Source organism: Gouania willdenowi, chromosome 12 (assembly GCF_900634775.1).
Source record: "Gouania willdenowi chromosome 12, fGouWil2.1, whole genome shotgun sequence".
NCBI lineage: Eukaryota > Metazoa > Chordata > Actinopteri > Blenniiformes > Gobiesocidae > Gouania > Gouania willdenowi.
The window spans coordinates 14,591,714-14,619,039 of NC_041055.1; the positions used below are offsets into that span (position 1 = coordinate 14,591,714).

Consider the following 27,326-nt stretch of genomic DNA (forward strand, 5'->3'; position numbering starts at 1 on the left):
TTGCTTTAATGGAGATCGTGTAGGTGAGAATTTCATTTCTATTTGCTTGGGCGAAATATTTAAACCAGGTTACTTTCCAGTGACATATTTAGTACAATATAGGGAGAATTAAAAACATAAGTTAAAAACAGAGTGGAAAAGATCAGCAACGGTACTCACAAAGAACCTGAGAAATTAGGATAAAAATGTTTTCACGCACAAAGACATATGTAAGCTGCTCTATGTTTGGGAGTTGTGATAGAAGGTTTTATGTGACAAGTATTTATCCTTTTATTGATGAACAAATGTTAGGGCCGGGACAACGCATCGGCGCGCAAAATACGAGTGACCGGACAGCAGCGCGTCGACGGGACAAGGAGGAATCAGCAGCAGCACACACACACCGAGCCAAGTGTAAAAAAACACATTCTCCTTACAACCAGTGCATAACATCAAATGGCTCTCACTCACCATTAAAATATGAAAACAAAAGCTTTGCTCTTTTACTGAGTCAGGGTGAGAAGTCGCTCTACACCAGTGGTTCCCAAACTTTAATATAGAGCATAATGATGGGATGAATGAGTGATACACATATTTAAGAATCAGATTTTGTAAATAAGTGGAATAATACAGTATTTAATGGCTCCTGATTAGATTTATTTCTATAGTTTTTATCATTTCGTGTCATCTCCCCCCTAGTGTGGGACTAAGACTGACGCTTGTATTTTCAGTTCATGTTCTAATCAAGATCATTTACATCATCATTATTATAATTTTCATTTTTTTATTTAAAAATTAACATTACAAAACCAATTTTCCATTTTTTATCTCTTTTTTTATGTTTCTGCATTAGCATTTGAAATTATCAGTTTAAGAAAAATGTGAGTGGCAGAATCTATTAGTTGAAGTTGTTATTTTCATGTGTTTTTAACATAAATATTAAATTATGTTGGTTCAGGAAGGACACCATGATAGGCCTCCGGCTACCTCTGCCTTTTTATTTTTTATTTAATGCTTCCTCTGACTCTGAATGCATTACTTTGAACTTTTATATTCTTACTTGAACTTTATTTTTGAATTTTGAGTTGAAGAGCAATAAACATATATTGCAATGTTATGGAATTCATGTTTTTAATTGTTTTAATTCATGTTTGAATTGACCTGGCAAAATTAATCGTTTGTGGAACAGAATGTGTCTACAGAGCCGGAGACAGAGCTGAGAGGGCTAAACACTTCTTCCCTGGCCGTACATTTACAGCACTTACAGGTACATCTAAAAAAAATTAGATATCATAAAAAACTTTGATATTTTTGATCCCTCATTTCAGAAGGTCAAACCCATATATGATATAGGCTCATGACAGAGTGAAATATTTCAAGCCTTTATTTCTCGTTTGATGATTATGGCTTACAGATAACAAAACCCCAACATTAATCGTCTCAGAAAATTTGAATATTACATAACAATATTTTCTAAACAAAAATGTAAGGCTTCTGATAATTATGTTAATTTCTATGCACTGAATTCTTGGATGGGCCTCCTTTTGCATGAATTACTGCATCAATGAGGTGTGGAATGGAGGCCATCAACCTGTGACACTGCTCAGGCGTAATGGTAGCCCAAGTTGCTTTGATAGCAGCCTTCAGGTCATGTGTATTGTTAGGTCTGGTGTCTCTCACCTTCCTCTTGATGATAACCATAGATTCTCTATGGGGTTCAGGTCAGGACAGTTTTCTGGCCAATCAATGGTCATTAAACCAGCTTCTGGTACCTTTGGCAGTGTGGGCAATTTTTGCTGAAAGCATGTCAGCAAAACACTGCCAAAGGTACCAAAAGCTGGTTCAATGACCATGATGTTACTGTCCTTGATTTCCCAGCAAACTGGCCTGACCTGAACCCCATAGAGAATCTATGGGGTATTGCCAAGAGGAAGATGAATCAGTTTAAATCAATCAACAAGATCTATTCACTTGGAAATTGTGCTAAATACAGGCCACCTGTACTGAGTCATTTGTAAAGATGTAATGAGACATTAAGACATGTACTAATACATTTGCATTTTGATGAAATGGAGAACTTACATTGTGTTGTGAACTATTGCAAAGAGGTTTGACCGTGTTTTGAGAATGTAATTTCAGTTTCATGAAATGAGCCAAACCAATGGAGAAAAACTGTGACACCAGCCAGCCTTTACTTGGACAGTAGGCAACCTGTGGAGTGTATAATACATCTGACATCTTTACACTGGAGGCTCAGCTGACTGATCACATGCAAGTGTTGATTTGTTGGCATTTTGACGCTGACAGGAGGCAAACTGCAGACTGTTTTCAGATTGAACTGTCAGATTAGTGTTGTTAAGCCCTTTGCCTGACTTTAGATCTAACATTGGTTTATCAATGGCTTAACTGTTTACAGTGTTGGACAAATGGTGTGCCAATGTTTGTATGTGCATAGGAGATGAACAAAAATGCAGGGGGGGGGGGTTGGGGGGTTGTGAGCGGTGTCAGTTGGAAGTCCTGTGGCTATATAAGGGTTACCTTTAACCTTAGAGTGTGGACAAACTCCAAGCTGCCACGTTAGCACTGCAGTGAGGACGTGTGCTACACTGAAGAACACCTTTAACAGTTTAGCCTAAATCTGTCTGATGTTGAGACCTCCTATTTGTTGCTTAATCTCTTGGAAACAAAACGAAAGAAGTTTCAGGCAATTTGATTCCAATCATGTTGTTGACATAAAAAAAAATTGTATTAAGTAGGCAGAAATATTACCAAATGCAGTACATGGCTGCAGACTGCAATGAAACTAGTTTTGCATTAGCCATCAGCGCTATAAAAATGTCCTTTTTGCTTCAGGCAACCACAGTAAGTAAGGTGAGGAGGCTGGAGTCAAACACTTGGTGTCATGTTTGGCACATCTTAACATTTAATTAAAAAAAAACAAAGTTTCAGCTAACAGAGTGAACTCACAAACCTTTCAGTTTAGACAATGAAGGAAATATAGAGATGTTGCAAACTTACAATATCCATGGTCGCCTAGACCAGTATCTCCTTATAGACTTGTCTATTACACACTGTTTTTCTAAAATAGTTCATATTAAGGACTAAATAATAGGCTTTACACGATCAGGATTTTTGGGCCGATCACCGATCAGTGAGTTTAAAAAAAATGATCACCGATCTGATCATATGAATTTAGGTTGTTTTTTTTTAGGTACTACCTGATACAGATTCATAGAAAATCAAACAGTACCGTGTTTCTGGACCTAAACGCAGCCTTGTGACTGTGAGGGAGTGGAAGAATTTACATGCAGGACCTGCTTTAACTGCGAACGAATGCACTGGCCACTTGACCAGTGTGCGGAGTGAAGGAGCTTGTGAGACTGGAGCAGATCGATTATAAGCTGTATGTCGTTTTTGAGTGATTGGCAAAATAAACGTTGCAAGTGTTGAATTAAACCCACGTCATACTCAATGACGACTGTGAAGCAAGAGAGTTAACCTTGAAACTGAGGATAGCTTCAGCCCCCGGGCGCACACATGCACACACTTCTGTGTCCACCATCATACTGAAACGGACAGAAATTCCTGTATCAGAGCAAAAGTAAACAGGAGCGCATTGCTCTCCTCTGGGACTCTCCATTTAAAAATGCTCTGGCTGAATAAACAAAACAAGCGCGCACACACATACAAACACACACAGAGCCAGTAGAAGAGGAAGAAATCCGGCGCTCACCGTTTGCGCATAGGTTTTCATCTTTGTGCACAAATGTGAGTGAAATAACGCTGTGTCACGTAAAGCAAACAACTATTTGGTGTAAATTAGATGATAAAACAATGCAATGAGAGCATCTACAGAAAGTTTCATCACAACAATGACGTCATTGATCGGATCGGCCAATTAAGACATTACAGCCAATCACATGAGTTGCAAAAAATATAAAACATCGGCCGATCAGATATAGTGGATCAGATCGGTGTAAAGCCTACTAAATATTATTGAAACATTACCAAGAAGAAAATAAACAAATGACCACTGGAATCAAAGTTTAGCATTTCAAAGCATTTATTTAGATGTGGAAATGTGGAGAAGGAGGAAGACAAATATAGTGGATATCCAATTATGTCTAAATAAATAGTGAGGCTTTAAGTACCACAAATAAGCCCAGTTAACTTCTCTGCCCTAAGATCATTGAATCATTCCAAAACGATACGCCAATGTTAGCTTTACAAGCAGTACCACTTCTGCTAACATCAGGTAAAGCACACAGATTAATGTCCAGGTGCTGTTAAATGAGGTTCAGCAGTGTTGCACAGTTAGCATTAAACATGTCTTTTTTGAGCTGAAAGCATTTCCAGGTGGCACAAATCTTCTCTTTAGCTGCCATTGTCTAACTCACTGTCAGTAGCTCCATGTATACATGTAAATGGCATCAGCACAGGTAAGGTTAAAATGAGCTGCAGTTTTCCAAACATTGATTTTTTAAAGAGATTTTGGTTGTCGGTTTTTAATTTTACTTAAGATTATTCACATACGGACGACACGTCAGACTTACATTCATTTAAAATGTATGCTGCTGTTCATTGTTTTGTCACTAAAATGTAAACAAAAATGCCTTGGCTCTGGCATTTGTTTAACATGCTGTAGATAACCATTTACAAGCCAACATGCGAAAAGAACTTTATAATACACCGCACAGCTTTTAGTTCTTTGGAAGAAAGCTGGACCACTAACAGCCCTCACACATCAAGCTATATACACACACACACACAATAAACAAAAAGAAGGCTTGGTTGATCAGTTTAATTGATGATATGGAATTATCAGTGCGAACCATGAACCGCTGACACATTTTGTTGTATTTGGCTTCCTGATCCCAAACAAACAGACCAAAGTTCCCCAAATGCATGTTTTGGGTCTAAAAAAAGACAACGTGTCACTGGTCAGAGTCCTATTGACCTCATGTAACACGTCTGATAAATCTCAACTTACCAGAACATGGAACTGATCTGATACAGAAGAGATGACTCCAATAGACAGTCCTTTAAATGTCAGACTAGTGATGGAATTAGGTTTCAGTGCTAAATTTACATGTGAACCACAAACACTAATGTAGGTCAACGAATGTTCTCCGAGTGACAAGTTAGATGTGCATTTCACTTAATTTAACCAAGTCGAACTTTGAGGCTTTCCTAATCTTTTTTTTCACCCAGGCCAAGTTAAAAATATACAATTCTCTCAAAATGTATTTGTGTCTTTAACCTTTTTTCTCTCCGCCTACGATTTTCCTGTTTGCTGGGAATTGCTTTGCTTGCGTTAGTTTTCCCCAGTATATACTCGTCCTTGACAGCAAACCAATCACTTTTAGTGAGCACTGAATAGAGGCGCTGGCACAGAATAAGCACCCAGTAATAACGCCTCCTCTGCATGGACAGCCTCTTAGCCAGCTGGACTTAAAACAAGTTCATGGTCTTCATTTTTTATTTGATAAACTGAAACTCAAATAGATATTTATATGTTTTGGCAGAAATAAAAGGGTGATAACATTCACCTGACTTTTTGCTGCTGGTTGAACTGATTTCACAGAGTAATACACCAAATAGAAATAAAGGAAAAAAAAAAATGAAAAAAGTATCTGACAGACAACTTAGATTTTTAACAATTGTCCATTTTATTAACATTCAAAAGTAGCATTATCTCCACAAAAAAATTGCATAACACATTTAATTAGGCACACTAAAGCATTCAAAACAAATGTAAAAGGCACATTGATTGGCTCACAGGTTACATGCAGTCCTGCTGGGTAAAAATGTACAATAGTCAGAATTATGTTGTGAAATACTTCATATTACCTGATTCAACAGTGGTTACATGTACAACATTGTTTACATTATTGCTATAGTAAAAGTGAACTATGTGCATTTAGCTTTAGATTATTGCAAATACATTTATAAAATCTTACTTTAATACAAGAATCCACCTATGAAGGCATATAGTTTGCATAATTATAAGTACATGGGGTAATAAAAGATTTCTCATCTAAATCTTCAATTGTCACCTTTTTCTATTTGCCTGAAAGGTACACAATACTTTTTCAAAAATAAAAACACACAAGTATACATTTCTTGTTGGAATAAAGTGAACTGCAGTATATTGGAACATTGACTGTTTATAGCGCTGATACCAACGGTGACTGAAACAAACACTAAAGCAAAGTTCAAACTGTCAAAACATCACAACTTAAAACTAAAGTGGTTTTATGGGACTGAGCTATCTAGGGTTAGCTTGCTAGGTCAAAATTGATCACAAGCCTGTATGCAAGTCAAAACAATATTGGATTATGTACACAGACTGGCAACAATAATAAGCACTTTTCTTTGTAAGACTTAATTGGAAGTTGGTTTGCTGTTAAAAATAAACATTGGAGTTTCATTGGTCACACACTTTTGCTCCATGGACACGTTCCTTTAGTCTGGCTTTAAAATAAGCATGCAGGGACAAATGGAAACAAATACTGTTTTAGCTACTCATACTGTGTACCTTTCTTACAAACATCCCCACCATTCACACACATTAATGTCCTCTCCACAGCCTGTATCTAAGAAGCGGTTACCGCATTCCTCCCATCGGCACACATCACCTTGCTCCACCACCACAAACTTCCATTCGACATGACTTTCTACAGGCAGGCTGACAACAATTGACCAGTAGCCATCTTCGTCACTCTCCAATGACACGAAATCCTTCCAATTTCCCAGCTCTGGATGATTCCCTGTAATGGCCACCTTCTGATGAGGTGACCATGTAAGGTAATGAACACGAAAGGTCACATTGACATTTTGGGGCATTGGCTGAATGGCAACAATTTTCTTGCTCAATTCTGGGGCGTTCTCATGTGAGGGACCATCCATTTTCATGGTATTTCTGGAAAATATATCCTTAACACCACAAGTGACATTTGAGTAATTTGGATGATGTTTCTCCTCATTAGACTGGTGGCTGGTTTTTGTAGATTTCGGATTATAAGATGTGTCACACAGATTCATCCAAGGTAGGACTTGATAGCTCCCATCAGTAATCCATTCATTGTTGTCCATTGTTGCTTCCATGATGCTAATTTCAGTCTTTTCATTGTCTTGTTCCATTTCAGTCTTGGCTTCTTTTACATCTACAAACTCAGAGGATTTAGTGTCTGTCATCTTGTCCATTCCATGGGTAGTGTTGGTAAAACTTTCTGCAATCTGCCCCATTTCCTCATTTAGTGCACCAAAGTAACTGTTCTCAATCTCATTACCACACACGTCTTCATTGGTACTAAAAGAAGCATCCAAAGCAGGCTGCTTGTCCTCAAATTCGGGTTGTGGGGTATAAGATTGAAAGGTCATGTCTTCTATGTGTTTTTGAGTTAAAGATACAGATGCATTATCTGCAAAGACGCTGTTTTGGACCTCAACCTGCCCCGCAGACTGTTGACTGCAAACTGTTTCTGGAAGTAGTGCACTTTGAGAGGCTGTGTTGAGGTCATCAATGCCATGTTGAAAATCTGGACTGACAGCCATGCTTGAAATCCCACTTTCTCCTTCACAACAAGACAATGACAAAGTAAGATCAGCTAGGTTCAAAGCTGGGAAAGAATTTTGACCGACATCCCTTTCAGTTGTGATGGATTCAGCCTCAGTGGTATCCAGAGAAAAAGTTGTACCAGACTGTGTTTGGTCTCTTTCGTTGGCTTGTGAGGCATCCAATGGTTTCATAGACATTACGGATGAAAACAAGTGAGCCTTCTCGCAAATATTTTCTTCAGTTGATGACTGAGGTTGTTCATTTTTGGATAAAGAGGACTCTAGTATGTTAACATTTTCATCAACAAAAGTTACTACTCTTCCACTCGTCATCATTTGACTTTCATGGAGAGAGGGTACATTTCCACAAAGGGGTTCAAGCTCCAAAACTGGTGTACCCATTTCTTTTAATTGACTTTGTTGTACATCATCAGGTGATATTTTGGAAAGCTCACCAGTGATTGGTATTTCTGCTTGTCTGTTATTATTGAACTTTATTTCTGCAATGTTCATTTCTTCACCTAAAGTGATGGTAATGTCCTCCCTTGGAGAAGTCTGCAGCTCTTGCTCATTTTGTTGCAAATTAGTGTCAAAATCATTGGGATCATTGAGGTGGGATTCAACTACACCTTCTCCAATTAACTGACTTGGTTGACCAATTACATCATCCACAGTTGGTATTCTCTCTGTGGAAACAACTACAGCCTCTTCAAGCTGTCGCTTATCAACCTCAGCTATGTTGCTGTCTCTTTGGGCAATTGCAACACACTGTACAATCTCTTCACTGGTTTGAGGTTCAACATGATCCGATATTGTGATATTGTCAGAACACTTAACACACTCTTTCTGTTGACGCCCATCAATCTGTAACAGGCTAGTGTAACTTTCAACATCTGTAAGTTTGTTCAGGTCAACTTCTGCCATCACCTCAATAGTTTGGCCACAGTTTTCCTCCTCTTGGTATTCTTCAATGAAAGGAGCTGCACTTTCTTCCCTTGGTGATATCGTCAGATCTTTTTCTATTTGTTGCAAATTAGAGTCAAATTCATGGCATTTGCAAGCATTCACATGGATTTCATCTACACTTATTTCAACAATCTCAATGGGTTGATCAATTTTTTCGTCATCCTTAATGTGTATTATTTCAGTGGACAGTCCTATAACCTCTTCAAGTAGTTGATCAGCCTCAGCAACATGGTTTTTCATTTGGGCAATCGCTTCATTTTCTTCAGTCACTTCACTGGTGTGACGCTCTATAGTCTGAGTGGACATCATGACATTGTCAGAACATTCAACGCACTCTTCCTGTTGAGGGCCATCAACCTGTAAGAGGTTAGCTTCACTTTCAGAATCTGTACATTTGTTCAACTGATCTTCAGCAGCAACTTCTGCCTTCATCTCACTGGTTTTTCTACATTTCTCATCCACTGTGGGTGGCATTACTCCATGGAAAAACTCTTCCTTTTCTTGTTCAATCTTTGGCTGTTGAGCTCCGCCCATGTGCTTGTTGAGATGGTCATTGTTTACAACTTCCTCAGTCACCTCTATGGTTGGATCATTTTCAACACTGTAATTGGAAGCTATGATTCTGTCAGATTTTTGCTGTTGTGCAGTGGGCCTAGATGTGTATTGTTCTTGATGATTAACTCTGTAATTAGGACTTTCCTGGACAACTTCATTTCCCTGACCTTTTTCTGCAGTTAGGCTAATGGTTTCAATTGGACACAGCGTGTTTTCCTCAATCTCAGCACAGTCACTGTGACGTGTGAGAGACATAGTCGCCTCTGAATAGTGTTCATCTGAAAACATTTCACTTGGCAAAATTTGTTTCAAGGTTGCTGAACTTTTGGAAGCACTGAAAATTTTCTCTTCGTGACCATTTTTTTCAATAGACACATGCTCAATGGTAGTTTTCTCATCTTCATGAAATTCTTTTTGCGACACCTAGACACAGAAAATATTGGCAGGTTAACAATTAACATTAACATGGAAAAGGCTGTAAAAATGTTTAAAATGGGGTAAGAGATTGATAGGCCATAATAGTAAGATGACATTTGAAGAAAAAATGAAGTCTAACCAACTTCTTCACAGGGCTAACACATCTGTAGCATTAATTGCCTTTATCTTATTTTAAACAGGACTCAGCAATATTGGAAAAAAAAAAAAGTTTTTTCCCCAATAGTTCAATTATGATATGGTGCTCTTCTCATGTTTTTCCAACAAACACAAGCAATAAATCAATCTGTATTAATACTAACAATATCACTTCAATATCAATTAGCAGATATATTCATGTATGTTTAAAATGTATCTGAAATTAAACAAATACAATTCAAATGAAAACAAAATGATGTCTGTTGTACAAAAAATAAATCATCAATAAAAATGCTGATTTTAAACAAACAAAACATTCTCATCACCATGACAGAGTCAAAAAATAAATTGTCACCAAAATAAGACCAGAATCTTCTTGTCTGAACATCAACTAAATCAAATGAACTGAGACTATCACTATGAAACTTATAGCACAAAAATGTAAGTTCACTAACACAGTGCAAAGTCTGTTGGGAAAAATAAAAAGATGCAGATATGTTTGTGGTGTATTGTAAGCAGCTAGTTAACTGGCTGATTGTTGTTGTAGCGGCTAAACTAGCATGTACTCAAGGCGATCATGTCTGTGCTGAGTTAATGCATAAAGGGGTCCGCTGACGGCTAGGTTTCTTTTGCTAGTTAGTGTGATTTTAAACATAAGTTGTTCACAATGTGTCGTTTTTCATGGGAAAAATGAGGTGCGTCCCTGGGACGCATGGATAGTGGATTTACTGAGTTCTTTTAGATTTGTATGCGTCAGGGATGCAGGATGCGTACCTAGCAACATCATTGATTGTCCCACAAATTATTAAAAGTGAAAGAATAAAACATCCTTTTTTCAGGGTAGCGTGTTTTAAAGTCCAGTCAAACAGAGCTTAGAGCCAACATGGTCAAAGTAAATATACTGTGTATGGACATGTATATCAATTTAAAAATATGGTGCAAGATAATTACATTAAAAGGGTATTTCAAAGCAGGCTACGTCAGTAATTCACTGATTAGTGCAGTAAATTACACAAACCTAACTGTACTAGCATATGCTAAACAAGCCTCTTCCCTCATATCCATACAGATAAATGTACAACACAAACGTAATAAACATTTGCATTATAGGTTGTTGGCTAAACCAAAAAATTATTAAGATTAAGACTTAAAAAAAAAAAAAAAAGTCTACAATATATCAACATCATCTCACTTCTCTGTGGCATGTAAAGAAACAGCAGCTTTGCAGTGTTTCTTTTGAGTGTTTGTGCATCGCCGTAGTGTTTCCATGGAATAAGAGCTAAACTTCAAAGTTAACTTCAATTGTTTTGTCTGTTTGTTTTCAGTAAAATGTGTTCAATCTCTGGAATCTTTAGGTAAGAGCTGAGCTACTTCTGTGTGTTCCGCCATTCTTCTTCACTGTTAACTTGCAGAATGTAAACGGTGGGAGTTATACTGCCCCAGCTGTCAATGTTAGGTACTGCAGCAACAATTAAATACTTAAAATTAAAAATTAAATACTTCCTTAAAAAACCATTAATCTATGTGCACTACACCAAATATAAATTTAAATTTGACATCCTGCCTACATGCAGCGTTTGGGATAATGTTAATCTGTTATTGGAATCAGTCAATTGCTTGTAAATAAAACCACAGGAACAAATGAAAACTGAAGAGAAATAAATGAGGAAGTCACTGACTTGCTTTACCTTCACTTGTTCACTCTACTGCCAAAAATCAAATCATTGTAAAATTTGAGTGACAGTGCATTAAAAACAAGAAGCTATTGTAACCGACGGGGTTTTTGTATCAGTTTGGATGGATTCCTAAACTGCATTAGTAATGACAACAGAGCTAAATCAATGATTAACAATTATCTTTTCTTTGTCAATTCAGCCCCAGTCCAGGATTATCCCTATGTGAATGCAGCCTTTAACACAAATTGTACAGTGTTGATGTGCTTTTGAATTCAATAATGTGAAATTGTTTTTGGTTTAGATGGACTTTTCCAATTCATCATTGCATTTTCTTTCAAATGAAAAATCTTTATTCCACATTAGAATTATTTGCCACCTTTGGTGGTGTAAGATCAGTGTAGGTGTTAAATTAAGCATTGATTAAAATAACATGTGATGCTTGATAGATTGCATATCTTTATAAAAGTATTCACAAATCAATAGATATGGAGTAGTGGAACACAAATACAATCCTGGTTCTATCAAACCATGGAAAAAACCTGAATGGCGTTGAAATGTAAAAGGGAGCACTTTCACCATGTGGTTACTCAAATCATTTTTTTTTTAGTTTTTATTTATTAGTTATTTATTTTGCATTTTCAGCTTACCTTCTGGTCCTCTTTGTGGGCCTCACTCTCAACCAACGCAGGCTGCAGGCATTTCTCTTCTTCAAAGTCCTTCCCAACTGGAAACCTTTGTTGGCAAACTAACTTTTCTGCCATATCTGTATCAGTCTCAGCCTGAGAATCACCGCGCAGATTCAGAGTGACCCTCGTCACATACGCCTCTGCAGTGCAATGGTCCCGCACAGGTGAAGTCTTGTCTGGGGATGAATCACGGTGAGTTGGTTTGTAAAGAGGAGGTTTCTCCTCAGCAGGAGCGCGTCGATGTCGGATTTGGAGAACACTTGGAGTGAGATCGGTGTGATCCTTTGTGACTGAAGGGTCGTCACTCACATCTGTATCAGACAAAGCACATCATATTTTCTTAAAGATGAATATCAAATACTAAAATAAAATAACGTTCACAGTTTTTTTAATCCTATTAAGATTCAAGCAAATTTAATATGACTGCATAAAAAAAAAAAAAAAAATTGCACACATTGAGCATAGCGTAAGCTCTGGCAGATCGCGGACATCAAGCCAGCCACACCTTCAATCAACTCGCAGCCCAGATTGACCAAAGCATACAGGATGTGCTACTTAAACTGTGAGTTTGAGAACTACTGCCTTAAAGGAGTAGTTCTCAAGTACACCTTTCACTTATTTCTGAATCCATGTACATACCTTTATTAATTATTTTGTAGCGTGGAATGTTACAAAAAGCTTGATCAAGTGATGTTACTCAAACAGAACAACAGTCAGCAACAGTAGGTATGAGAAAAAAAATGACTTATTTATTATTAATTAATTGGTTACATTAATTTTAACCTTTAACATAATATCTACAGTACTTTACAATTGAATAAAATAAACAAATGCCAAAAAAAAAAAATAGAAAAAAAATTTGAATCCGATATTCGTTTCCAGGCCGACATCCCGAGTAATTAGGTAGGAGAAAAACTGACCCATTTATCAGATTGGGACACCCCTACACTTTATTTGTTAATTTTCCACTCTCTCTCTAGTACCCCAATGGAGTGACATCGTGTACGTACCCCCATTTCCTTATATGATAGAAATATTAAGTTAAACTTTATATTTTCTGATGCTTTAAATTAGTGTCAAACTCATATTGTATTATGGGGCCACACAACTCAACAGTAGGCTAGACTAAAAAACGTACAATAACCAATTAATATATTTAGTTTATGTGGCATAACATTTTTTATTGAAAATATCCAGGACAGCTACATGAGTGTTTAAAGTTTAGCAATTTATAATCATTAATTCATTAACGGTTTTATAATAAGATCGACATGATATCATTAAATTGTGCATTGAAAAGCTAGAAAATCTGATTCCAGTCCATAAAGTCCTACAGTGAGTGTATAACAGCAGGGATCACTGATTTATTAGCTACGTGTGAGGCATGAACCCTCCACAGCTGATCACATTTCTGGTTATTTGTACCTGTTGACTCCGATGTGCTCCGGGATTCCTCTGGCTCCATGTGGGTCCTGACCAGGCTCCTCGCATCGCTGTCGGTTGACGGCGTGGCCTTCCTCCTCCTCCTCCTCTCTCTCCGGTAGATGACAATCCCCACCAGCACCAACACCAGCGCGACGACAGCCATCACTATGGCGGGACCGTGTCGAGCAACCAGGCAGAAGAGCGACGACAGGTCCATGCGTTTCTCCATTTCCACGGGGTGGGAGCTCTTCGGCGACATCGCAGCTGGTAAAAGGCGTGCTCGGTTGCTGTTGCAGTGCGTGTGTCAAACCGTTGGAAGGCCACGCTGGAGCAGCGCAGGAGAAGGAGCTGTTCTCCCCTTCGCGGCTATAAGCGGAGTGAGCCTTCACTGCTGCTCAGCTGCACAGGGCTCCAGGTGAAGGCTGCTCATTGGCTGCTCAGGTCACGGGACACACAATTCATTCATCAAAAACTGAGACTACTTCTTTCTTTTCTTTTTTTCTTTTTCTTTTAAACGATCATTTTTGGAAAATCACATATTGAATCATTGAAATGAAGGAATACCCTCAATGGTATTTTTTTTAGATTTAAAGCTTGAATGAATGAATTATAGTTACACACAGCGACTCCTTATATTGACAACGAGCTTTAAAGAAAATATATTAAAACAGTATTTTTTTCTACAGAATATGTACATATCAGTAGAAACTGAGTAAATTAAGTCGTCTAGTATATTTTACTAAAAGTTAAAAGAATAACACTACATGAATCTATAAAAATGCAATATATTAAAGTAAGACTAGTAATAATAATAAGAAATTAGATTTTATATAAAACCTTTCATAGACACTCAAGCCACTTTACATTGCATTATTCTATTGCTCCACACACAGTGGTGGTAAGCTACTATTGTAGCCACAGCTGGGGCAGACCGATAGAAGCAAGGCCCCACCGACTACCACCACCAACACACACACACACACACACACACACAATTATATTTAATTATAAATGATTTCTTTTTCCATTTCCAAAAGCCTACAGTACCTATAAGTTTGAAAGTGTCCGTATTTTGTGCATTTTATAGCCCAAATTACTAAACAGCGCTATTTCCTGGAACAGCTGCACAGTCTTTTTTTTTTTTTTTTCCGCTCCGCTGTAAGGCAGAGGGAGGCCACGCCCCCTCCCAAAGGCACGTCGCTCTTCTGCCTCAGTTCCCATTGCGTGATTTTACGTGTTTGCGCATGCGCAGTCAGGTCCCCAATATGACATTCATTTACGCGTAAAGGCAGCTTAGAGATCTGCCTTTGCACGTAACTGCGCTATGCTAAATGCTATACGTAAGTTCACAGCACATTAATGAATAGATGACACGTGACTGCTGCTGCTACGTTCTCTAGCTAGTGGGCGGGAAAACACTACAGACAGAATGACAGCGCTAGAGATGATAGAGAAACTTTGTTTTGAGGAAAAACGACAGCTTTTAAAAGATGGAGACCACACCTGAGTTACCAGACCTTCAGCAAAGGTAAGGACAGAACATGTTTCATACTTTTCACAGTGAATGGTAAAAAAGGAAGGATTGGTTTTGTGGATGCTCCTCACTGAGGCTGTTCTAAGTTGTGGAGCCGAAGAAAGGGAGTCGGAGGTGGAGTGTTCAGCATAGAACTCCAATCTTTATTTTCCATTAGAACAGCTCTTATTCACCACACTAACACACAGGGGTGAACATGTGTAACACCAAAATACTTCCCAGTGGAAACACCCTTCTCAATACAATAAGTTCCCCCCTGGAACTCCTCAGTAATTGGGTGGATTATGAACCTGCAAACATGAGCACCACAAAGTTGTCATTTTCTCTGTGTTTCTGTGTTTCCAACACAAACAACGGATGTGCTGCCGTGTCATGAGATATATCTTGTTGGGAGAGTATGGAGGCTATATTAAATAATTGTTTATGTTTCTTTAATTGTGTTTATGATGTTGATTTTGTTAGATGGCTTAATGCTTGTTCATGTGGATCTTATTGGTTTTTTCTTTCTTATTATGAACTTTATATTTTGATAAGCGCATTGAGATGACTTTGTTGGAAATTGCTTTATACAAATAAAATTGATTTGAATTGAATTTACACTTGACAGCAGAAACATATGAAATTGTCATTGGTGGTCTCGATTTGCAACATGCCTACCCAGCCCTAGTGGTCACGGCACGTCACTGATATATATATATATATATATATATATGTATATATGTATATATATATATATATATATGTATATATATATAGTGTATGTTAATTAAACACTGAGCTATCATTTTAAATAACTAAAATTGTGTCATTTAAATTGGATTTAATTTTAAAACTAATAACTATGATAAATATTTGGTTAGTTTAAAATGATCTTTTTCTAACACCAAAAACTAGTTTTGAAAGACTGCAATCACACCCACATCTTATTCCACATAAACACCGCATATTTCAGAGAATAAAAGGGATAAAAAAACAAAATATTGTTAACCACTTTTAATCCACAAATAACAGTCAAAAATTGACGTTAAAAAAAGCATTACAAAGATGCTGGCTAATAATTTTTTATTTTTCTTACAAAACATTGCACATGGAAATTGCAATGCTTTCCATACAAGAATACAGTTATGAATAAACTAAAATTAGATCACAATATGCAATACTGTGGAAGCAGGTCTTGATGGATTTTTTAAACATAAGATGCAATACTATGCAAATGGATGCATTTAAATACTTGATATATATAAAGCACAGTGCAAACAAAAATCACAGCGCATGTCATCAAAGTTTTTTGAATACTGAAGTAAACCAAAATTTTATCTAAGGTGTCAAGTACGGTGTACATTTTAGGACATCCTCAGGTCTCAGAGCGAGGTATCAGGTATCATTTGTCAGGCCAAACAGACTCATGTCTCAGCAAAACCTCTGTCAGAAGAAAAGGTCTCAGGCCGTCAGAGGAAATGGCCACATTTGTAAATCCAAAAGAACTCTATTCTCAGCAAAACCTCCATCAAATCTAATGGCCTCACATGTTAAACCAAGCGCCATCAAAGATGATTTCCTAAGTCCAGAAGACAAAAAAGAACTTCAAAGGAAACTACAAAGCAATCATCAGGAAGGAATCACCTTACAGGTAAACCTATGTAGCTATTGACTTTTCTAAATGATCTGTACTTACATCTACTTGTCAAAATGATGATCATTAGTACAGGTTATTTTAAAATGGCATTGAACATGAACTTAAGTCTAATTGAGAGAATGTACAAATAGGAACATATACTGGTTATAGTGTAAAGTGCACTAATACAAATTGTTACATGATTTAAAAAAAACCTCTAAACTCTAACCTAAAACTCTTTCAGCCTACATCATTAGATCTCAATGGTGAGACTGACATGAAAACTGCATTCATAACTAAAGTAGCTACAGTGTGTTAACGCTGCATGTAAAATAGCGTCAGATAAAGTTTAAAATCACAAATAAAAATGATTAAATGTATGATTTTTTTTTTTCACTAAAATACTTTAACTATGATGTGCCTAAACTGTGTCGTATTTAACTTTGGAGAAAGGACTTCAGGACTCGAAAGAGTGCAACGGAAGATTATCAGAATGGACATTTTAGCTCGACCTACTGATTGTCACGATGGGGTTTTATTTTGGAGGGCAGGCAGGAGATCTTGGACTCGCTTCCAGCAGCTTTCTCCTGCTGATTGGACCAGCTGCATCTGATAACCTGCTGAGTATAAAGGTGGAGGCTTTGCTGCAGTTCAGTGCTGGGACATTGCTACTTTTGCTGGGACTATGGTTCTTGGTTTTGCCTTTTGGTGTTTTCTGATTACCTCTGCCTCCCTGGACTGACCATGCCTATGAGAACAATAAATACTGGTATGATGCACCTGAGCTCCGCCTCCGTCCCTGCATTTGGGTCTGCACCCACACATGCCCATGACACTGATACTCTCCAATAATTTGCTCTGTTCCTGAATATTTACAGTATTTTAACATGTGAAAAAATGTATGTGAACAAAGACAGTTAAAACTTTAAAGGTAATATGTTAAGGTTTAATTTATCCAGACAACTGTTACTGAGGAAATCCAATTTGATCTCCTGACATGTTTCGACTGGCAACTGCTAGTCTTCCTCAGAAGCATCTGCTGATTGTTTTGACGGTTCCTTTGAAATTTCCTTGACTTGCGTGTAGTTGCCAGTCGATACATGTCAGGAGATCAAAGTGGATTTCCTAAGTCCCGATGACAAAAAAGAACTTGTTGGAAATACTTCAAAGGAAACTTCAAAGCCATCAGCAGACTTCAGTGGAACATGTCATCAGAGCAGAGTGGATACCCTAAGTAAGAGTCGTCTTAAATGAGAGCTTAACATACTATTGAAAAAGAAGACAAAAATAATCTTGCTGGAATTATTTTACAGGAAAACTTATCTTATTGACTTTTCTAAAATATCTGTTTTGCTGGGTTGTCTCCACATTGCAGCGGCAACAGGATCATGGGAGATATGAAAACGCCAAACTTTAATTCCAACCAACTATCAAATATCCATCTGTACAGTCCTACCCTCAATGCTGAAGAGTTTGATTATGATAATGAGGATGAAATAGTAGTTGATGACCCAACTGATAACCAAGAAAATCATGCTGCTAAATTGTCTGGAAATAATATTGTTTCCAACATCAGATCTCCAGAGGAGCCACAGGACCAAGAATCAGATGATGTCCAACAGGCCTTACCAGCATTCTCTGGGTTTCAGTTATTTACGAGCACTGAGAATTCTGTTGTAGATGCCTTTAATAAGGTCTTGAGTAGCATAAATCCTGTCCCTGTTTATGTTCCAAACCTTTCCCCACCCAGTGCAGCAAGCATATCTCTTCACTCCGGAGGATTCAAATGCCTGGAGTGTGGAGACTCATTCGCTCTTGAGAAGAGCCTGACACAGCATCACGAACGCCGCAGTGTACAAATCGAGGTCACCTGCAACAACTGCGCCAAAAGTCTGGTATTCTACAACAAGTGCCAACTTTTGTTTCATGCAAGAGATCACAATGACAAAGTAGTTGTTATGCAGGGCTCACATCTAATCCTCAAACCCATCCCTGCTGATAAGATGATCAGTGCCATGAACTCATCAGGTCTTTCCATTGATTTAACCTCTGAAGTAAAGGTGATCACACCGCAAACCCATGGCAAAGTTTCTCAGACAGCATCACAAACTGCAGTCATTTCAGCTCCATGCAGTGCTCCTGTGGTGGCCGCTCTACCCTTGGAGGATGATGCATCAAAGCTTTGCAGGCACAGCCTAAAGTGTTTGGAGTGTAATGTAATGTTCCAGGATGAAAGCTCACTGGCCATGCATTACCAGCAAGCAGTGAAATCCAGCGGGCAGGTAGGTGAACACACCGAGAAACGATAAATTTAAACTTTCTTTAATCCACACAAATCTTTAGAGACAATATTGACTGATCCTGTTGATGTCCTGTGTTTCTTCCAGAAAACTTGCACCATTTGCCAAATGCTTCTCCCAAACCAATGCAGTTTTCTATCACACCAGCGAATCCACCAGCACAAGTCCCCGTACATCTGTCCTGAATGTGGTGCTAGCTGCTCCTCTGTTAATTTCCAGTCACATGTTACCAAGACATGTCTGCATTACACCAGGAGAGTCTGTTATTGGTGAGTTTGTATCATTTGACACAAATCATATTTTACACTATTGCTTATGAAATCCTCATTAATTATGGTTGACTGACATCTGATTAAGATACATTTGGTAAATGTGGGTGGTGATATAGTATATGCTCATTATCGGAACATTAATCAGTTTCAAGAATATTTGAGCATATCATATCAACCTGTACCTAATAAAGTGGTCTGTGGTGACGCTCCTTTAGGTGGGCATATACTCTCTAAAGTATCAAGTCCACACCTTTAAAAGCAATACTTACAATGTTATTGGTAATAATGTTATGTTAATAATATTTGGCATCATCTGGTCAAAAATCCAGTTATTGTTCTGAGTGGACAGTGAATCTCATCTTCTTCTCCTGGCCCTGTAAAATTACATTTATTAATCCAGGAGCGTGACGCTCCGAGAATCTGGATATCAGCCAATCAGAGATCTTTCTACAAACACATGTGCTCCATGAACTGTTTTTGGCGTTACTATTGGCTGCTCAACTGAAGTCAGATGCGTTCAGGTACCCTCGGTAGTAAAAGTGAAATGACGGACGTCCAAGCAGAAGTCTCCATAACAGCGTTAGACACAACAGTTACACAGCAAATTGAGAGGAAAAAGGCAGACCGATGTGGAGAAGCAACAGTTTAAATCTAAATTTAATCTATAATTTAACAACACAAGATAAAGTTCATACACTTGTCACTAGTCTATCTTGAGAGAAAAGTCACCAAGAGCGTTCACAACAGATACCCGTAAGGGAGGTTCAGTTTCAGTTTCAAAATGGAGCGGAGAGAGGATTCTGCAAACTGCAGCTTTAAGCCTAACAGTTGCTTCAAACTAACACTAAAACTGTGAAGATCTGTAGTTCATTGAAAAAAATAATTTCAAATGGGTTACAAATTGTTATAGTTAATGCAATGACATTGGTATTATTTAGAATTCGATCAGAAAAGTTAAAAAGAAACATTTTTCTTTTACATAAATTGTACAATCCACTTCAATCTAACTTTATTTAATGCTAGGAGTTAGTATTGTTTAGTGTTAGCCCAGCTTAATTTGATCTAAAATTAGTATTTCTTGTTCATAGTCTTCAACTACTTTATAATACCATGTCATGGACATTCATTTGTTTCTGATGGCATATATTGGCTAACAATATGATGACAAAATGACCGTCAACATATAGTCAAACTAAACAACCATTTCCTTAATTCACATTTAAACTTAAAACTCACATTTCCTTAAATTAAATATCAAATATTGGATGTGGCTTGCTAACTACATGTTCTGTTTTTGCCTCCAGCTGTGTCCACTGCAGTGTGATCTTTGCTGACTCTGGAACTTTCAAGTCCCACATCTGCAACACTCACTATGCGATCTTCTATAAATGCCCCCTGTGCCCCTTGGCCTTCAAGTCTGCACTTGCACTACACTCACATGCTAACACACATCATCCAGGAGTGAAGCCTGGACAACCCAAGTAAGTCCTCTGAACTGCATCATTTAAAGATAGCATGATTAGCTGAATTTTGCGTTTTCTCCTCATTTGAACTTCCTGTTTAGATTAATGCATAAGTAAATCATTATTTAGATGAACTGTAGACTAGTTGTGAATTATCGAGCTATAAGTCATGTTCTTTCTATCAATCAGCCTCATGCCAGGTAACCTAAAACCTGCCTTTTGTGTTTCCTACGGCCTGCTCAGTAAAATGATTTGTGGGTCTTAGATGTAGTGGATTAACTTGAGTTTATCTTTTCCATGCTGGAACCTTTCAATAACTTCATCATCAGCTGCACTGATGAGGAGCAGCTGTCCTCACAAATTTATGTGGATTTAATGAGTCAAAGGAAATTAAAATGATGAAACTATTTACAATCATTTTTTTTTACAGCTTAATTATAAAACAATAATAATCATATCTGCACAGTATGAACTGTAGGTAATTGTTTTGGTGGAAGATGTGGGAGGAAAAACATCTGCTTTGAGTATTAAAACATTTTTCTTTAGTTTTGTGTTCATTTTTAAATGTTCTGTTTTCCAGGGTAAACTATATGTGCTCCATGTGCAACACAGTGTTTACGATGCAGTCACTCATCGTCTCACACTTGGACCAGCATGTTGGTAATAACAAAGTTTCTGTTTTCAAATGCCCCGACTGCTCCAAGCACTTTGCGCATAAGCCGCTAATGCTGGATCATATCAAGGTGAGCATAATGGAAACATAATGGGTGGCTTGATGCAAATAATTACCTGTTTTAATTTCAAATGTTTCAAAAAACAAATCTTTGTGATCACTTTCTGTATTCTATTTTTGATTCTATTCATTTAGGTATAAAATTTGAATACCTTCAGTAGATTTGATTGGTAATATTAAAAGTAGCAGCAATCAATGGTGTTTTTTTCAGTAATGACTCAATTATTAATCATTATTCATGTTTTTATCTTGAACTATTGCAATGCCATCATAACAGGAAACAGGAGCTCCAGTTGTCTGTTGGTTAGAACTGTATAGTCTGCATTAAGAGCTCTAGTTTTGAAAGGCAACACATGAGAGTTGGTGTTAGCAAAGTAAAAAATGTTGTGCCATCTGTTGAATTTAACAAGGCCTTTAAACTTTACGTGTATTCTTTGTAAATATGTGTTTGTTACTTAAAGTCTTGCCCACACAATTATCAAGTAGCACAAATAATGAGGTGCACAATGTTAAATGCATCAAATGATATTTTTTACACTCTCCATTTGGTTTTCAGGCAATCCATGGAACTCTAAAAACCGTTGAGGGCCCACCAAACTTGGGTATCAATGTTCCTCTCAACACAAAGCCCACAAATTCTATGAGCACCAATGAAAAAGAGGGAGAAGATGTCAGGAATGAAGACAAAGGGCAAAAGAAATCCAACAGTAACAGCCCGGCTGACTTTGAGAACCCTCCCAGTCCAGGATACATGTGTGTGTACTGTATGAGCGTGTTCAGTACCAGACAGATGTTTGTCTCTCACATGAGGCGAGAGCACAGGAAGGTGGGAGGAGACATCAACCAAGTAGTTCATGTCAAAGAGCTTTTAGTGTACATTGGATGTTTTTACTTCCAAAGTCTGTTTTTTTCTTGTCAAGCATTGATTATATCATCTTTTTTCTTACTGCAGATACTAAAAAAGATGTATCCGTGCCAACTGTGTGAAAAGTTTCTCAGCTCCCTTCACAGTCTCGGCAGACACAACCGGCTCAAACATAAGGGGCAGGGAAATGTGAACACCTGCTCGTGAGTACAGTCATCACTGCACCTGCACACTGTGCAAATTCAGTTCATATGATTTACTCAAATGAGCTGATTAGGCATACGTATAATCAAGCAAAATGACATGGGTCAATGATGTGACACATAAATATTCTGTCCATCTGCATTTCTTACAGTTAAAAACAAGTTTAACTGCATAAAAAGATACCAAATTAGTAGTAACGTAGTGTATATGCATTCACTTTGACTTTTTTTTTGGTTAATTACTAAATTACTTCTGTAATTTATTTTGTTATTCAAAGTGTCAAAATATCATGTGGTGCGACTGTCTGGCCATGACTGCCGTTTTAAAAAAATCTTTAAAATTACTCTGAATCTATTCAAATTGTTATAGTCCTGCAGTGGCCATTTTGCCCTTAAGTTTTTTGTCAACAACTTCTCCAGATATAATGTATACATAAATTTCTTTAGAAACAGTTGATCTAGTAAACTACTTTTGTACTTCTGTTTGTTTTTAACGTTTTCTTGTGTGTGCACTCACTTTGATTTTTTTTGTTACTTGCTAAATTATTTCTGTAATTTATTTTGTTATTCAAAGTGTCAAAATATCATGTGCGACTGTCTGGCCATGACTGCTGTTTTGAAAAAAAATCTTATAAAAATCTTATAGTTCTGCAGTGTCAGAAATTAGCAAGGGCCACGGGCCATTTTGCCCTTAATTTTGCCAAGAATGCCCCCAAAAACCTGGTTCCACGGGCACAAAATTGCCCTTCAGTTTTTTTGTCAAACTTCTTCAGACGTAAACGTAAACATAAAATAATAGCTACCGTACTATGATACTTCCAAACTTCTCTGAAAAAGAAAGGGTGAACTTTTCCTTAATTTGCATTGTGCATTTTAATCTATAAAAATATCAAAGCTCTAACTATATTTTTTTCCCCATGATCCCAATAATTTTTAAAATGACCACATTTTTTCGACTATGGGGGCAAAATTACCTCCATTATGTATTTTCATTACATACCCTGTAGTCCTGTATAAGATTTCAAATTATTTCTAGATGCCTGCTTTATTTAATATCATGCAGTTAAATCTCAATACGTCATTAACCCAAATACAAAAAGTCTCATTGGACATAAAAGATTGATTTCATTCAATTTTTAACCTAATTGGGAGATATCAAACTATGTGTGTACAAGTTGTTTTGAAAAACTGTTTGCAAAAAGTTCAATGTGTGTCATGTCATTCTGCATTAACAGGCCTGTTTGGACTTACAACCATTTAAGAGGCTAAAGCTGAACATACCCAAAGTTTACAGGTGTGCCGTCTACAACTTCACCACTGAAAACATCACCGCCTTCAAAGAACACATCCCTCATCACAAGTCTGACGGCTCCTAAGATCAGTGCAGGGAGTGCGGCCTGTGCTACACCTCCCACTGCTCCCTGGCCCAGCACCTCTTCAGAGACTTAAAAAATTAGTCTCATTCTCAAAAATTGTCACTGAAGCAACTCACCCAGCAGATAATCTGTTACACGATATACTGGATGGAGTGCATATAATCTACTGTAAATTTGCAATATATATATACAGTATGCATTATATGTCAGTGACAATAAATGTCTTAAAATAAAGGTGATGTTTTTACAGACAAATCATTTTTTAAATTTTTATGTGGAGTCCTTTGAATAGAACCAAATGTGTGTATGTGTATCAACCCTTACACTATCAGCTGCTACTGCTGTAAGAAATATCAATCAATCAATCTTTTATTTTTATAGCACCAAATCATAACCAATGGTATCTCAAGACAGTTTACAGTAGAGCAGTCTTAAGGACGGACTCTTCATTTTATGGATACACACATATACATATACATCATGGCGGCAAGGAAAACCTTCTGTTAAGCAGCAGGAACCTTGTGTGGATCCCATTCCTATGTTGAACAGCCATCCATGTTATGCTGTGTTGGGTGTGTGCAGAGGAAAGGGTGGAGACAGAGTTGTTGAGACTCTGTAACTCCACACTGAGGATCTCTAGGACCTACAAGACAAAAGCCAGAAGGAGTACAGGAGCAAACACACAAGGGAAGAAGCAGACAGAGGGAGTGTTAGAGAGAGGAATGGGACCCTCTCCGGTCCCTCTCTAACCTAAATGACCTCTCTCTTAACGCCCTCTCCAACCGAGCATGCCAGACCCCCCCCGGCAGTCTATGCCTATTGCATTTTAACTATGAGCTATGAGCTGGTTCCTAACTAAAAGCTTTACTAAAGAGGAATGTTTTGAGCCTACCCTTAAAGGTAGAGAGGGTGTCTGCCCCCCGAACCATGGTTGGTAGATGGTTCCAGAGAACTTAAGTCTAATTGAGAGAATGTACAAATAGGAACATATACTGGTTATAGTGTAAAGTGCACTAATACAAATTGTTACATGATTTAAAAAAAACCTCTAAACTCTAACCTAAAACTCTTTCAGCCTACATCATTACATCTCAATGGTGAGACTGACATGAAAACTGCATTCATAACTAAAGTAGCTACAGTGTGTTAACGCTGCATGTAAAATAGCGTCAGATAAAGTTTAAAATCACAAATAAAAATGATTAAATGTATGATTTTTTTTTTCACTAAAATAATTTAACTATGATATGCCTAAACTGTGTCGTATTTGACTTTGGAGAAAGGACTTCAGGACTCGAAAGAGTGCAACGGAAGATTATCAGAATGGACATTTTAGCTCGACCTACTGATTGTCACGATGGGGTTTTATTTTGGAGGGCAGGCAGGAGATCTTGGACTCGCTTCCAGCAGCTTTCTCCTGCTGATTGGACCAGCTGCATCTGATAACCTGCTGAGTATAAAGGTGGGGGCTTTGCTGCAATTCAGTGCTGGGACATTGCTACTTTTGCTGGGACTATGGTTCTTGGTTTTGCCTTTTGGTGTTTTCTGATTACCTCTGCCTCCCTGGACTGACCATGCCTATGAGAACAATAAATACTGGTATGATGCACCTGAGCTCCGCCTCCGTCCCTGCATTTGGGTCTGCACCCACACATGCCCATGACACTGATACTCTTGTTGTGTTTCCCCAGGTGATGATGTGGAGGATGAAAAGGATTGTAGATGAAACTTGCTTGCATAATAATACAAAGTTTATTAACACAGGCAGAATCAGAAGAACAGGGGAGAGACAAAAACCCTGTGAGAGCAGCCGGGGTCAGATTTACTCTGAAGAATCCCAGCCAAAAAAGGCCTATATGACTTGAGACCAACAGGAGGAGTCTAAGGCTTTAGCCTTAGAACAAAGAAAGAAAGCCACAAACTTTCACACCTCAACAAATGGAGGAAGTACCATCCTGGGAACAAGAAACTTTCAGGGTTCACAAATTAATCAACATCCAACAGTCGAGTTACAGAGATAACTGGCGGGGGTCACAAACCCCTATGTATAAAGCCATCTGTTGACATCTTATACTTAGCTTGAAGTGAAGAGGTATATTGCATAGAATGAATAACACTTGTAGGAGGATAAGGGTAGTTGACAATGGGTTATATGAATGAGAACATTCTGTTGGTTCTTGAATTATCTGAAGAGTGGCATTGAACAAACTATATTTGCAATCTAGATTTCTGCAAGAACCATTCCAATAATCCTTTTGTGACTTTTCAAACAAATACATTTTCTTTGATCTCATTTTGAGGGGGAAACAAACAGCTGGTATTCTTCCAACATCCTGAGTAACCTTTGGGGGTGATAAAATCCCCAGGGCTTTGCAGGGGGTCGGAGCCCAGAGTTTGAAAACTTAGCAAGTAAACATTGATTGATTGTTTAATGTAACAAAGAGGTGATAACAGGAACGAACCTGTTCTTTGATTCTACTGTTCCTTTGCTTGGCCAGGAAGGGGAAAGGGTCCCCCCTTGGTCCACATTTACACTTCACAGAGGGCGACAGACCTTCTGACCCCAATGCTGAGGCTAGTACAGTATCTTAGACAAAGTTCAATTTAGATGATTTAATTTCCTACACATGCACGAAGCAGTCAATACACCTCATTCCCCCCTTTTCGAGGTCCATCAACCTTGAATAAACAAAGATAACAAAGCATGTTATAAATAGTCTCAAAAGTTATGGCAACCCCTTATGTTTAGCCTTAATCATACTGTAAAATTTCCAAATGTGAAAAGGATCCTTTCAAATATCATCCTCTGCCAATTTTAATAAATCTCTAACCAATCAAAATGAGAAAACTAGTATTATTTAGTTAATTCCTTATTTTATCTTATATTTATCAGTCTTTAACTCCAAGTCTATAGACTTACTTAACTGTAATTTAGTTGATTTGTTTTTACTTGAAAAGAAAAACATAAATGTCTAAATGTCTACGTGCATCTACATAAAGTACACACATTGAGAACCTCAGAAACAAACAAAAGGTTGCCCACTGTGAGGTCTGGTCGACCCATCGCACCTTACAGTAAGCCTTTCCTTGCCTAAGCCCCACTGGCCCTGCAAATAAAAACCGGAAAAAAATCACAATACCTGAGGTCCCAACATAAGCACTTTAAACTATCTAGCTAAATCTAAAATGTGTATTCGTTAAAATATCTAGTATAAAGTAGAAATCATTAATGAGGTAGAATACATTGTAATAAACATATTCCAATACAATAAACATCACAAACATGTAGGACACATATGAAAACATTCGACAATTGTTGTTGTTGATATTCCTTTGGCAGCATCAACTTATCGTTCAGTATCACAGTTCATGACGGCTTCGTTGTGGATTGCCATCCATGTTTTTGTCCTTCAGTGTCCATGACTGGAGTGTCCTTGTTTGAGGTGTCCATGTTCATATAGGCAGGTAGAATCATCTAGCCCCATCACTCCCACACTTGTTCTGGAAGGTAAAAAACATCTGACCAGTATCTTGCACCAACATTA

General features: G+C 37.7%; 2 protein-coding genes across 3 annotated transcripts in view; both read left to right on the forward strand.

Moving 5' to 3' along the window:
* The first annotated feature begins 13,463 nt into the window (after positions 1–13,463).
* LOC114473464 (zinc finger protein 532-like) overlaps positions 13,464–27,326 on the forward strand; it is a 35,925-nt gene continuing 22,062 nt past the window's right edge. The window contains exon 1 of the mRNA XM_028463103.1: positions 13,464–13,835. Coding sequence (XP_028318904.1) covers positions 13,540–13,835 — 296 coding nt within the window. The 5' untranslated portion in view covers positions 13,464–13,539. The remainder of the gene's footprint in view (positions 13,836–27,326) is intronic.
* On the forward strand, positions 17,383–23,893 carry LOC114473465 (zinc finger protein 532-like). 2 transcript variants are annotated; one of them, XM_028463105.1, is made up of 8 exons: positions 17,383–18,464; positions 18,534–18,851; positions 18,957–19,138; positions 20,446–20,622; positions 21,185–21,347; positions 21,894–22,163; positions 22,290–22,405; positions 23,641–23,893. In XM_028463105.1, exons 1-8 carry the CDS (start codon positions 17,958–17,960, stop codon positions 23,672–23,674), a joined length of 1,767 nt encoding a protein of 588 aa, XP_028318906.1. In that variant the 5' UTR covers positions 17,383–17,957; the 3' UTR covers positions 23,675–23,893. The 2 variants fall into 2 exon arrangements, with proteins under 2 accessions (XP_028318906.1, XP_028318905.1); XM_028463104.1 differs by having other exon boundaries at positions 17,383–18,851.

Bases quoted from the DNA above. Each gene is read 5' to 3' on its own strand.
- LOC114473465 (XM_028463104.1), top strand. From the start codon at position 17,958: ATGGGAGATATGAAAACGCCAAACTTTAATTCCAACCAACTATCAAAT. The intron at 18,852-18,956 runs GTAGGTGAACAC...TGTTTCTTCCAG, and splicing joins CAGTGAAATCCAGCGGGCAG to AAAACTTGCACCATTTGCCA. The intron at 20,623-21,184 runs GTAAGTCCTCTG...TCTGTTTTCCAG, and splicing joins GTGAAGCCTGGACAACCCAA to GGTAAACTATATGTGCTCCA.